General features: G+C 47.3%; 1 protein-coding gene across 1 annotated transcript; it reads left to right on the plus strand.

The window, feature by feature from the left end:
* The first annotated feature begins 5 nt into the window (after positions 1 to 5).
* Positions 6 to 10,363, plus strand: ARPC3 (actin related protein 2/3 complex subunit 3). The gene is made up of 7 exons (XM_053368219.1): positions 6 to 128; positions 3,515 to 3,614; positions 5,170 to 5,246; positions 6,157 to 6,225; positions 6,875 to 7,001; positions 7,822 to 7,916; positions 10,084 to 10,363. The coding sequence occupies exons 1-7, from the start codon at positions 123 to 125 to the stop codon at positions 10,144 to 10,146; spliced, it is 537 nt and encodes a 178-aa protein (XP_053224194.1). The 5' UTR covers positions 6 to 122; the 3' UTR covers positions 10,147 to 10,363.
* The last annotated feature ends 672 nt before the right edge of the window (positions 10,364 to 11,035 follow it).

The raw sequence follows: 11,035 nt of genomic DNA on the forward strand, positions 1-11,035 counted from the left end.
TCACTTCCTGCCTGGGTGGAGCAGGAAGGGCTTTGCATTTGCAAGATTTCGCTGCCTTGCTCGCTGGAAGGGCGCCTCTCACCTCTCCTTCCTGGGTCGCTTTGCATTGCTGCGCCCCAAATATGCCGGTAAGGGGAAAGATCCGCGTACCTTTTAGAACTGCAGCTGGTCCACTTGCCTAAAACAGCATTTATTTATTCTTTTAAATGTTAGTTCATAGGAATTTTTAAAAACAGGAACTGTGGGCGTAAGATGCTGGGCCCAGGGAGAGCTGGAAGGCGGTCTGTTAATTGAGCCCCTTTGATTTATTCCTGTGATCCAGAACGTGCGCAAGGAAGCCGGGGTGTATTTTTAAAACCCTCCCCTCCCCACTCGGGGTATAGATCCGTTTGGGTTTCTAATTTCTGGGTCTCTGCGCCCGAATTAGCCTTGTGTTGTGAATTGCTGGCGATGTCAGGGGAAAGAAGAACTTCCTTATATGGCCAGCGGGTTTTTCTTTTCTATAAAAAAAAGCATCCTCTCTGCGGTGGATGATTCGCACTGCAACATCCTTGTTGAAAAATAAGGGATGTGTTTTTAATGTGCATCAAATAATTACACTTGTCAGCAGTAAATTCGCAGGGCAAAGGAAACGTCAGTTGCTCTTTCTTTTTTTAAAAGTTGTATTTGAAAAACATTGACCCAAATACAACTTTTGATACCTGTAGTCCTGTGTCTGGACCTACCTGTGGGCTGGAGGTTACGAAAAGGACGCTAGGCTGATACCTTGATCCAACCCTGGTTTGCTGGGTCCCCTGTGAATCAGTACCGTTTATCACATTTCTTGGGGTTTAAAAGACTGGCATTTAGAAGACATCTGTAGGCAGCCCTGTATTGGGAAGTTTTTAGTGTTTGATGTTTTATTATGTTTTTATCTATTTTGTAAGCCGCCCAGAGTGGCTTATTATTATTTATTTAACTGTACTCATTTGCCCCAAATGACCTACATCAACCAGAACAGCAGGTACTTTAATGAACACCTTGTTTCACTCTAGACCAGGTGTGGGGAACTGAGCTTCAACTCCCATCAGACCCAGAAAGCAAGGCATATTGCCAAGGATGATGGGAGTTGTAGCTCAGCAACATCTGGAGGACCCAAAGGTTCTCCCCCATGCTTTAGACACATTGACTTCTGTATTATGTGGGATGGTCCTGCCTAGCAGCAGAGGTTGGACTTGTTGACCTTCTCATCCAGGGGTGGGAAACCTGACTCTGGACCTCCAGATGTCGTAAGACTCCAACTCCCATCATCTGACACTAAACCTCTGCTGCCTTGCGGGATATCTTTGGGGGAAGCAAAGGCTAAGGAGTAAGTAAACGCTACACGAATCCAGAGTGGAGTCCCAAAGGTGGTTGGATGGCGCCTTGTACCCTCCTTCCAGCAACTCCTGCAGCCAAGCTGGTGCCAAACGTCTTGCTCTGCTTTCCTTTGGACCACATCAGTGAGGCTGAGAGGGGGGTCCTGTTGTCTGGGCAGCCCAATACCTCCATGCACACTGCCCAGGCTTGCACTCCAGGGAGGTCACATTGGTGCTGCTATTGCAGCAATTTGTCTTAACCCCCGGAGGTGCACTCCATTGTCTCGAGATGCCAGCAAGAAGGCTGAGACCAATCAGAGTTGGAACCCAAGGATATCTGGAGAGCCACGGCTTATCTATTCCACTGAGCAGCTGCGCAATTTGAGGGAGTGAAGCCCATCTCAGAACAGGGGCAGCCCTTGGAATATTTTGGACTACCAGCCCCATTAGCATCACTGGTTTAGCCAATGCCAGTGAATAATGGGAGTTGTAGCTACAGCATTGAGGGTCCCACACTGACCACCCACTGACCTGGAGCAAGAATAATATAATAATTCCAATTGTAGAGTTGGAAGGTACCCCAAGGATCTAGACCAACCCCCTGCAATGCAGGAATTTTGGCATGTGGTTCCCTATCCAATTTGAAACCATAGCGGACCCTGCTTAGCTTTGCAAACATGCTAGCAGATTTATTGCTGCACCACAAGGAGGAGAATGCTTAGGTGGTTGTTACTTTAAAACATAGGCAAACTAAGGCCCGGGGGCCGGATCTGGCCCAATCACCTTCTAAATCCGGCCCGTGGATGGTCCAGGAATCAGCGTGTTTTTACATGAGTAGAATGTGTGCTTTTATTTAAAATGCACCTCTGGGTTATTTGTGGGGCATAGAAATTCATTCATTTCCCCCCCAAAATATAGTCCAGCCCCCCACAAGGTCTGAAGGACAGTGGACCTGCCCCCTGCTGAAAAAGTTGCTTTATATTGAGTCAGATCATTGGTTCATCTGTACTACATCTGTACTACATTGGTTCATCTACACTGGGGAGAGACAGGCCTCAGGCCCCTCTCCACGGCCCTCAGGATTATTCTCAGGCCACACCCCTCGCTGGACCTTCTTCATACTCTCCTTGAGTCCATTTGCTTGGCTGAAAAGTGCCTGACTTTAACGGAGGATGGAGAAACCCTCTGACTCGTGTGTGGCTAAAATGAAGCCTGCCATACGCAGGAAGGAGTGCCTTCCACTGCCCTGCAGACTTTTGCCCCTGGCTCTGCTCACTGCTGGTATGTGGCCCCCGGAAAGTTCCCCCACAAAGGAATGCAGCCATCGCGATAAAAAAGGTCCCACTGTCCCTGGCCCTGCTCGACTGGCAGCTGCTGTCCATGGTTCCAGGCAGGGGACACCTCTAGTCCTCCCCAGAGATGTCAAGGATTGTAGCAGGACCTGCTCCTCGCAAGGCAGGGGCTCTGCCAATGAGCTGTCTCTTCCCATGAATGCTGCTCTTTGCCGCTGCCTCTTTCTCGTTTGCTCCTCTTGCTGGAAGCAGACAGAAACAAAAACGGAGAAAGAAGATATATTGGAGGACCTGGCAGTTGTTAACCCAGGTGGCACTCAGGTAGCACCTTTAATAATTGTGCAGCAATTTCAACAGGTGTTGCTTTGTGAAGAGCCAGTGTGGTGTAGTGGTTAAGAGCGGTAGATTCGTAATCTGGGGAACCGGGTTCGTGTCTCCGCTCCTCCACCTGCAGCTGCTGGGTGACCTTGGGCCAGTCACGCTTCTCTGAAGTCTCTCAGCCCCACTCACCTCACAGAGTGTTTCTTGTGGGGGAGGAAGGGAAAGGAGAATGTGAGCCGCTTGGAGACTCCTCAAAGGGAGTGAAAGGCGGGATATCAAATCCAAAGTTAAGCAAGCTTGAACCTGCTGCGATCCCCACTTCTACACAACTAGTAAAGGCGCAGGAGCTCTGCCTTCATTTCCACTTGGCCACATGACTTGTGGGCCAGGAGGCCAATATGTGCCAACCCCTATTCTAACCTTTGGGTGCTGTGACCGGCTAAAGAGCCTCCAGGGACTGGGGAACTCTGACGCTTCTGTACATTTTTGGGAAAGCATAGAAACAGCTTTTCTGTGTGCCTGTGGCTTTTTGTTACTGATTATCCCTTCTTGTCCCTCTTACAGGCTTATCATTCTACTCTTATGGACCCAGACACCAAACTGATTGGGAACATGGCGTTGTTGCCTATCAGGAGTCAGTTCAAAGGGCCGGCACCCAGGGAAAGTAAGTTCACAGCAGGCCTCAAAAGAGTGTTTTCCGCAACACAGAAGGGCTGTCCCTCAGTGGTAGAACATCTGCCTTGTACACAGAAGGCCCCAGGTTCAGTCCTCCAATAGGACTGGAAGGGTTTCCCTGCCGGAAACTCTGGAGAGCTGCTGCCAGTCAGTACAGACATTACTAAGTTAGATGGACCAAGGGCCTGGCTTTGTATAAGGCAGCTTCCTATGTTAGGATCCTGAAGCAGTTTATCATTTGCATCTGACAGAGTTACCCCAGCCACTCTGGGTTGCTTGGGAACTACACTTCACAGGATTATTGGGGGGAAGCCATGACTGCTTAAAGTGGTGTGGTACTGCTTTAAAGGTACACTGCAAATTGGGTCTAGAAAAAAAATGCCTATGCAAACAAATGTGTTCTTAATGGTTCTTGGAAGCACCCTGATAGTGGGGTAAGAATAGGTATTTCTAAGAGGGGACTCCCCTACAGAGAAGTCCCCTTTCTGTGTTGTTGTCAAGCAACATATTTTGAAAAGCAGCACCATTAATGAGGTTTAGGGTGCATGTCAAAGCATTCTGTGTAGGCATGCAGTTTACATGGATAGTTCCTGAGCTCTGTAGTCTACCTAGGTAAAGGTAAAGGACCCCTGACAGTTAAGTCCAGTCGCGGACGACTCTGGGGTTGCGGCGCTCATCTCAGTATACCTGAAGGAGCGTCTCCACCCCCATCATTCTGCCCGGACGCTGAGGTCCAGCGCCGAGGGCCTTCTGGCGGTTCCCTCATTGCGAGAAGCAAAGCTACAGGGAACCAGACAGAGGGCCTTCTCGGTAGTGGCGCCCGCCCTGTGGAACACCCTCCCATCAGATGTCAAAGCGATAAACAACTACCTGACATTCAAAAGACATCTTAAGGCAGCCCTGTTCAGGGAAGTTTTTAATGTGTGACATTTTAGGTCTCTGTGGAAGCCGCCCAGAGTGGCTGGGGAAACCCAGCCAGATGGGCGGGGTACAAATAATAATTTATTATTATTATTATTATTATTATTATTATTATTATTATTAATCTTGCTTTACTGGCCGAGGGAGCCGGCATTTGTCTACAGACAGCTTCTGGGTCATGTGGCCAGCATGACTAAGCCGCTTTTGGCGAAACCAGAGCAGCGCACGGAAACGCCCTTTACCTTCCCACTGGAGCAGTACCTATTTATCTACTTGGACTGGCATGCTTTTGAACTGCTAGGTTGGCAGGAGCAGGGACCGAGCAACAGGAGCTCACCCCATTGCGGGGATTCAAACTGCCGACCTTCCGATCGGCAAGCCCTAGGCTCTGTGGTTTGGAACATAGCACCACCCTAACCTTATGTGTATGATTTAAAGTACTAGAAACTGAAGCTGCAATCCTTTAAGATGCATTCTTAGCTGGGAGTAAGTCCAATTGAACTTGGTGGGGCTTACTTTTGCATTGTCAATCAGACATCTTCAGGAGTCAGCTTGCATTTCTTGGGATGCCTTGTTTTCTATAATATTCCAAGTACATCTATCTTCTTTCTCTTTCTTGGTAGCAAAAGATACAGACATCATAGATGAAGCCATTTACTACTTCAAAGCAAATGTCTTCTTTAAAAATTATGAAATCAAGGTAAGGAGGATGGAAAAACCTGCTTTAAAATGCTTGCTGTGCATTCCAGAGGACCAGGGACTTGTTTTCGGAAACATAGGATTGTATCTACTTGGAGCTGGCCCGTTGAAATTAATGGGCATGGCTAACTTAGATCCATCAATTTCAGTGGTTCTACTCTGAGTAGAACTTAAATAAACACAACCCAAAGAAAATAAATACAGACATAAGAGTGACTTAAGAACCCAAAAACAAAACAACCTGTGTTTTGCATATTAAAGGGATCAGTTGCTCCTGCTATTAGAACAGCCCTGCTGGAAGGTTCCAGGGCCTCTTTTCTCAAAATAGGCCAGCCAGAAGGTTCCAGCAGGCCCCCAATAAGGGAAGAAGGCAATTTCCATGGTCAACAGGTGGCAGAGGTTGACTGCATCTAGATAAGGAGGCTCCATTTTGCATCCTGGCTAATAAACCTGTCCCCCGTTGTCTGATCCCTTTTTAAAGTCTTTTAAAATATTGATTCATTAATCATGTATTGAACAAAGACATTCCCAATGATTTTCAATCAGCTCTAGTATTATAGAAGAGGAACGGGTGTGTGTGTGTCGAATAATCCCCATGCATGACGTTCACACGATGAGTGGCAATGCTTATGGTTCACTTCTTTGATTCCCCTTTCTCCCACTTTGTCTGTTTCATCTGCTTTCATATTGCTGTTTTATTGGCTCTAGGCTGCATTTTTAGTAACTATTTTTTTATTTTTTAAAAAAGGTTGCATGCTGTTTACAGATTTTAAATAAACAAATAGAGACTACGGCGCCATTTTAACACAACCAGGAGGTGCCAGTTGGTTTGGGAAAACTAAGATTGCAGAAAGAGGTGAAGACAAATTAAGTTTTCCCAGGAGGTGACTTGGATTTATTTTCATTTTTAGAATGAGGCCGACAGAACTTTGATCTACATAACACTCTACATTACGGAGTGCTTGAAAAAGCTGCAGAAGGTAACAGCATTGAAAAGGGCACTGGCCTTGTCTGCCTCCATGGACTTTGTCTGCCAAGGGTAATGAGTCAGGATGTTGCTCTCATTCCCGGGAAGCGCCGGTGGGGAGAAAGCCTTTGGGCCCCCACCCTGCTTGCGAGCTTCCCAGGAGTAAATGGTTGGCCACTGTGAGAACAGAATCCTGCTTTCAGACCCAGCCAGGACGATGTTCCTTATGTGCTGCAAGCTGGTTGTTGCTTTTAAGCCGAAGGAAATAAATGTTTAAAAACAATAAAATATAAATGTATTGTTTTCCTATGTCTGTCCTTTTTGGGGGTGGGGTTGAAAATTAAAATAAAACAGTTCTCAGGGATTACAGTGGGTATGGGGGTGCGTGCACACACACACACACACACACTCGAGTATAATTATTTATTATGTAGAAATCCTAGCCACAAGAAATGCTGATCACCACTGTAGAGTTTTAGCTCTTAAGGCTGCGACCCCAATGCAGATACTGCAGAGCAAGTCCCTTTGAACACAGCAGAACTTGCTTCTGAGTAAAAGCACATAGGATCCTGCTGTAATACTGCCAGTTGTGTGTTGCGTGTACATTACGTTTTGTGTTGTCTTAAGTGGCTCATGCTTCCTTGTGCTCTCTTTTCCTCCAGTGTAATTCCAAAGGCCAGGGAGAAAAAGAAATGTATACATTAGGAATAACAAATTTCCCCATCCCTGGAGAGCCAGGATTTCCACTGAACGCTCTCTATGCCAGACCTAGCAGCAAACAGGAAGAAGGTAAGGGCAAGGTAACAATGCGGACTGCAAGCTTGAATTGGTGGATTTAATCCACTTAACAGCTGAATCTTAAACATGCTCATTCATCAGCGTTACTGAATTAAAGGGGGTTTACCTCTGGATTAAGGATGTACAGTATAGGATTGGATCCTTCCTCTCATTGCATTTAGAGTAGGACGCAAAGCAGCCTCTGCCCCCATTTCCCCACAACTTCATTTTCAGTGTAGCATTTCCTCAAGCTTCTTCTCTTTCAATCTTGCAAACCTACAACTTGATTTAGAGGTCTGTGCCCTATGCAGTCTGATGGAAAGAGCAGCTCTGCCTGGGCAACAGAATGTGCAGATGGGTTTTCTCCATCTGATCGGGGAGACATTTCATGGCAGCTTGCTGCATGTGAACCAGCATCACTTTCCTAGGAACCAGAGGCTTCAGGTGTTCACTTAGTCCAGCAGAGAACATCCCAGCTTGTTTTGTAGGGAGCTTTCAAAGAGAGGAGAGGGGCAAAGCCAGCTTCAGCTGCAGGCTGGCTGCCGAAACCACCTTTTGGGAGGTGGCATAGCAAAACTAGTTGCAGGGTGTTGAAAGTATTATTTGGGAAAGCAGGACACCACGAGGCTGTTTAGTATGAGAATGGCAGAAAATCATTTAACACTGTTTTTATTGTACTTGTGTGTATTTATTTAATGTGTTTATATCTACTGTAAACTTTTGGGATCAACAGATAAATGGAAATATTATTAATATATCAAAACTGTGTGACTGAATGGGAGTTATAATATGATCTGGCCTTGGTTGTGGAGTGTACGTCTTTGTTTTTCAGAGATTATGAGGGCCTACTTGCAGCAGCTGAGGCAGGAAACCGGCCTGAGGCTTTGTGAAAAGGTCTTTGATCCCCAGAGTGACAAACCAAGCAAGGTCAGATATTGATCTCCTCTGTGACTTGGCTCTATTTAAGCTAGGAGTGGCTCCCCTGTGGTGGCCGTGGGGATTCCCTTCAGTCCCAGCCAAGTTAGCCATCCTTGGTTTAAGTCTCAGCAGACTCCTGACAGAACAGAAGTGCTTCCTTTCTGTCAGGCCTGGGCAACCAGTGGCCTTCCAGATGTTGGACTACAGAGCCCATCATCCCTGATCACTGGCCACCACACTGGTTCAGGCTGATGGGGGATAAAGTCCAACACCTTCTGAGTGCCACAGGTTCCCCACCTCTGCCTTTTTTTGGTTTTTTAGAAGGACCAGCAGAATTTGGCAAATAATTCATGTATTTAAATAAAAATCCTCTGTGCATATCTACGTATCAGTTGTGTACATCCATGGCAATGTCCTCAAGGTGTTGGATTCCCAACTTCCCTGCCTCAGCAAGCGTTGTCACTGGTCAGAGATGATGACAGTTACAGTGCAAGGACATCTGGAGAGCCCCAGGCTGGGGCAGGCTGTTTTATGGCATTGTACCTTAAGCCGTGCGCTGCTCTGGTTTGCCAGAAGCGGCTTAGTCATGCTGGCCACATGACCCGGAAGCTGTACACCGGCTCCCTCGGCCAATAAAGCGAAATGAGCGCCACAACCCCAGAGTCAGTCACGACTGGACCTAATGGTCAGGGGTCCCTTTACCTTACCTTAATCCAATTGGATAGGGTGTGGTATATTACAAAATAAATACAGAGAGTCTATCGGTAATCAAGGTGTGTTTTGTATGACTATCTTTTTACCTTACAACATCTAGCTAGAGCAGAACCATACTTGATTGCAGAGCCAGGATGGCTGCCAAACAGAAGCTGTGTGTTTAGTTTCCCCCAAAAGTCTCTTGTGGGAGATCAGAGGGGAACGTGGCACACAGCTTCAGTTTTTCGCAGGAGCCTCATGTCTGCCATCAAGTCTAGTTATACATGGGGCTGCCTGTTTGGAAAGCAGCCAGGTTGCTGATCGGTGCAAGGCAGTTTGAGCATATAACGCTAATCCAGGCCCAACTGTACTGGCCAATTAGTTTATGGGTCCAATTCCAAGTGCTGGTTTTGACCTATAAAGCCTTAAGTGGCTCAGGACCACAATACCTCAAGGACTGCCTCTCCCCACCTGAACAGCTCCGGACCCTGTGATCAGCACCTGAGGCCCTTCTTTGTGTGCCTCCTCCATGAGAGGTCTGGAAGGCAGCAACATGAGAATGGGCCTTTTCTGTGGTGGCTCTCCATTTGTGGGAGGGTCGCCTGGCACCTTCTTCACATATCTTTAGGCGTCAGGCAAAAACATTCCTCTTCTCCCAGGCCTTTGGCTGGTTAAACAATCTATGGCCTTTTAAACTATGGAGGGGGTTATTATTCTGTATATTATTATGTTAAGTTTGCCTGTGTTTTAAAACTAAACTGCCCTGTGATCCTTGGATGAAGGGCAGTATAGAAATTTATTATTATTATTATTTATTTTGTGAAGTAATTTACAAAACATTGTGAAGTAAAAGCACAGATAATGCGAACCCACAGTATGGTGTGATGTCATCTCACTGAGATGTTACACCAGCCAATCACGTGCTCCTGGTGTGACAACGTCATGTCACATCATGAATTTTGTTAGACGTTAATGAGAGATTGGGTCGCGGGTGGCGCTGTGGGTAAAACCTCAGCGCCTAGGACTTGCCGATCGCATGGTCGGCGGTTCGAATCCCCGCGGCGGGGTGCGCTCCCGTCGTTCGGTCCCAGCGCCTGCCAACCTAGCAGTTCGAAAGCACCCCCAGGTGCAAGCAGATAAATAGGGACCGCTTACCAGCGGGAAGGTAAACGGCATTCCGTGTGCTGCGCTGGCTCGCCAGATGCAGCTTGTCACGCTGGCCACGTGACCCGGAAGTGTCTGCGGACAGCGCTGGCTCCCGGCCTATAGAGTGAGATAAGCGCACAACCCTAGAGTCTGGCAAGACTGGCCCGTGCGGGCAGGGGTACCTTTACCTTTACCTTTTAATGAGAGATTGGGGAGTGTAGGGATGTATTTTTCAGTGCAATGTCTTTGAAGACAAGTTGCAGGATGGAATGTTGGGTGTATTTCCACTTCTTCGCTCCATTTTCACACCTTGTCTTCTTTTCCCTTTGTCTCCTAGTGGTGGATGTGTTTTGTGAAAAGACAGTTCATGAACAAGAGCCTGTCAGGACCAGGGCAGTGAAGAGCGGCGCGTGGCTGTCTTGCCAAAGCACTTTGCTGCCAGATGTATAAAATTTTGCCTCTGTTTTAATATATGTTTTCTACCAAGAGAGAGAATAAGCGCTTCTGTGGGGGAAAGATACCCACCGGTGGATGAAAAGGTGGAGCTAAAATCATGTGCAAACCTTGCTGAGCTGGAGCTTGATGACGATGAGGAATAAAATGTGGTTTATAGCATCGTTTTGGCTGTTCTTGTGTCTTTGACAAAAATGGGTGAGGAACCTTTAGGCCATGGGTCAACTGTGGCCCTCCAAGCCTTTTTGTCTGGCCCTTAAGATTCTCCTCACTGGCCTGCTCTGTATTTTTTATTGCTTTTGCCTGGCTGGAGTATGTCCATCAACTGTGATAACACCTCTGACTTTTATGTGGCTCCTTTACAAAAGTAAGAGCCACGTCCCCTGCTTTGCCCACTTCCGCCCTGCCTGCTGCTTTCATATTGTTCCCTTTAAGGTTCCCCAGGAGGAAATGCAACTCTCGGGCTGCAAAAGGTTCTCCACCCCTTTCAGACGGTTCTGGAGTACCCTGGAGACCTTCAGAAACTTATTGGGGAGGTTTTCAGTTGGAAGATCAGCAGCGACCAACAAGTTTCCTTGAAAGACAGTTGCTTTCCCAGCACTGCGGATCTCCCAGCACAGCTGGGGCACATGCTCAGTTGGGCTGTGAGCTTGGCTGCAAAGCCCACACACCAGTGAACTGTGTGACCAATAATACATCCCAGGATCTTTTGGGTTCTATGGGAGACAGGCTGGCCCATCCCAAATGCTCATCTCAGTTGGCAGATTGGGAGCAAAATCAGGACACCCAGCCCAGTGCACACCACCTGTGTGTCAGAAGGAGTGTGGCTGCTTGTC

Source organism: Podarcis raffonei, chromosome 16 (assembly GCF_027172205.1).
Source record: "Podarcis raffonei isolate rPodRaf1 chromosome 16, rPodRaf1.pri, whole genome shotgun sequence".
Taxonomy (NCBI): Eukaryota; Metazoa; Chordata; class Lepidosauria; order Squamata; family Lacertidae; genus Podarcis; species Podarcis raffonei.

Bases quoted from the DNA above. Each gene is read 5' to 3' on its own strand.
- ARPC3 (XM_053368219.1), top strand. The intron at 3,615-5,169 runs GTAAGTTCACAG...CTTTCTTGGTAG, and splicing joins AGGGCCGGCACCCAGGGAAA to CAAAAGATACAGACATCATA. The intron at 5,247-6,156 runs GTAAGGAGGATG...TTTCATTTTTAG, and splicing joins TTAAAAATTATGAAATCAAG to AATGAGGCCGACAGAACTTT.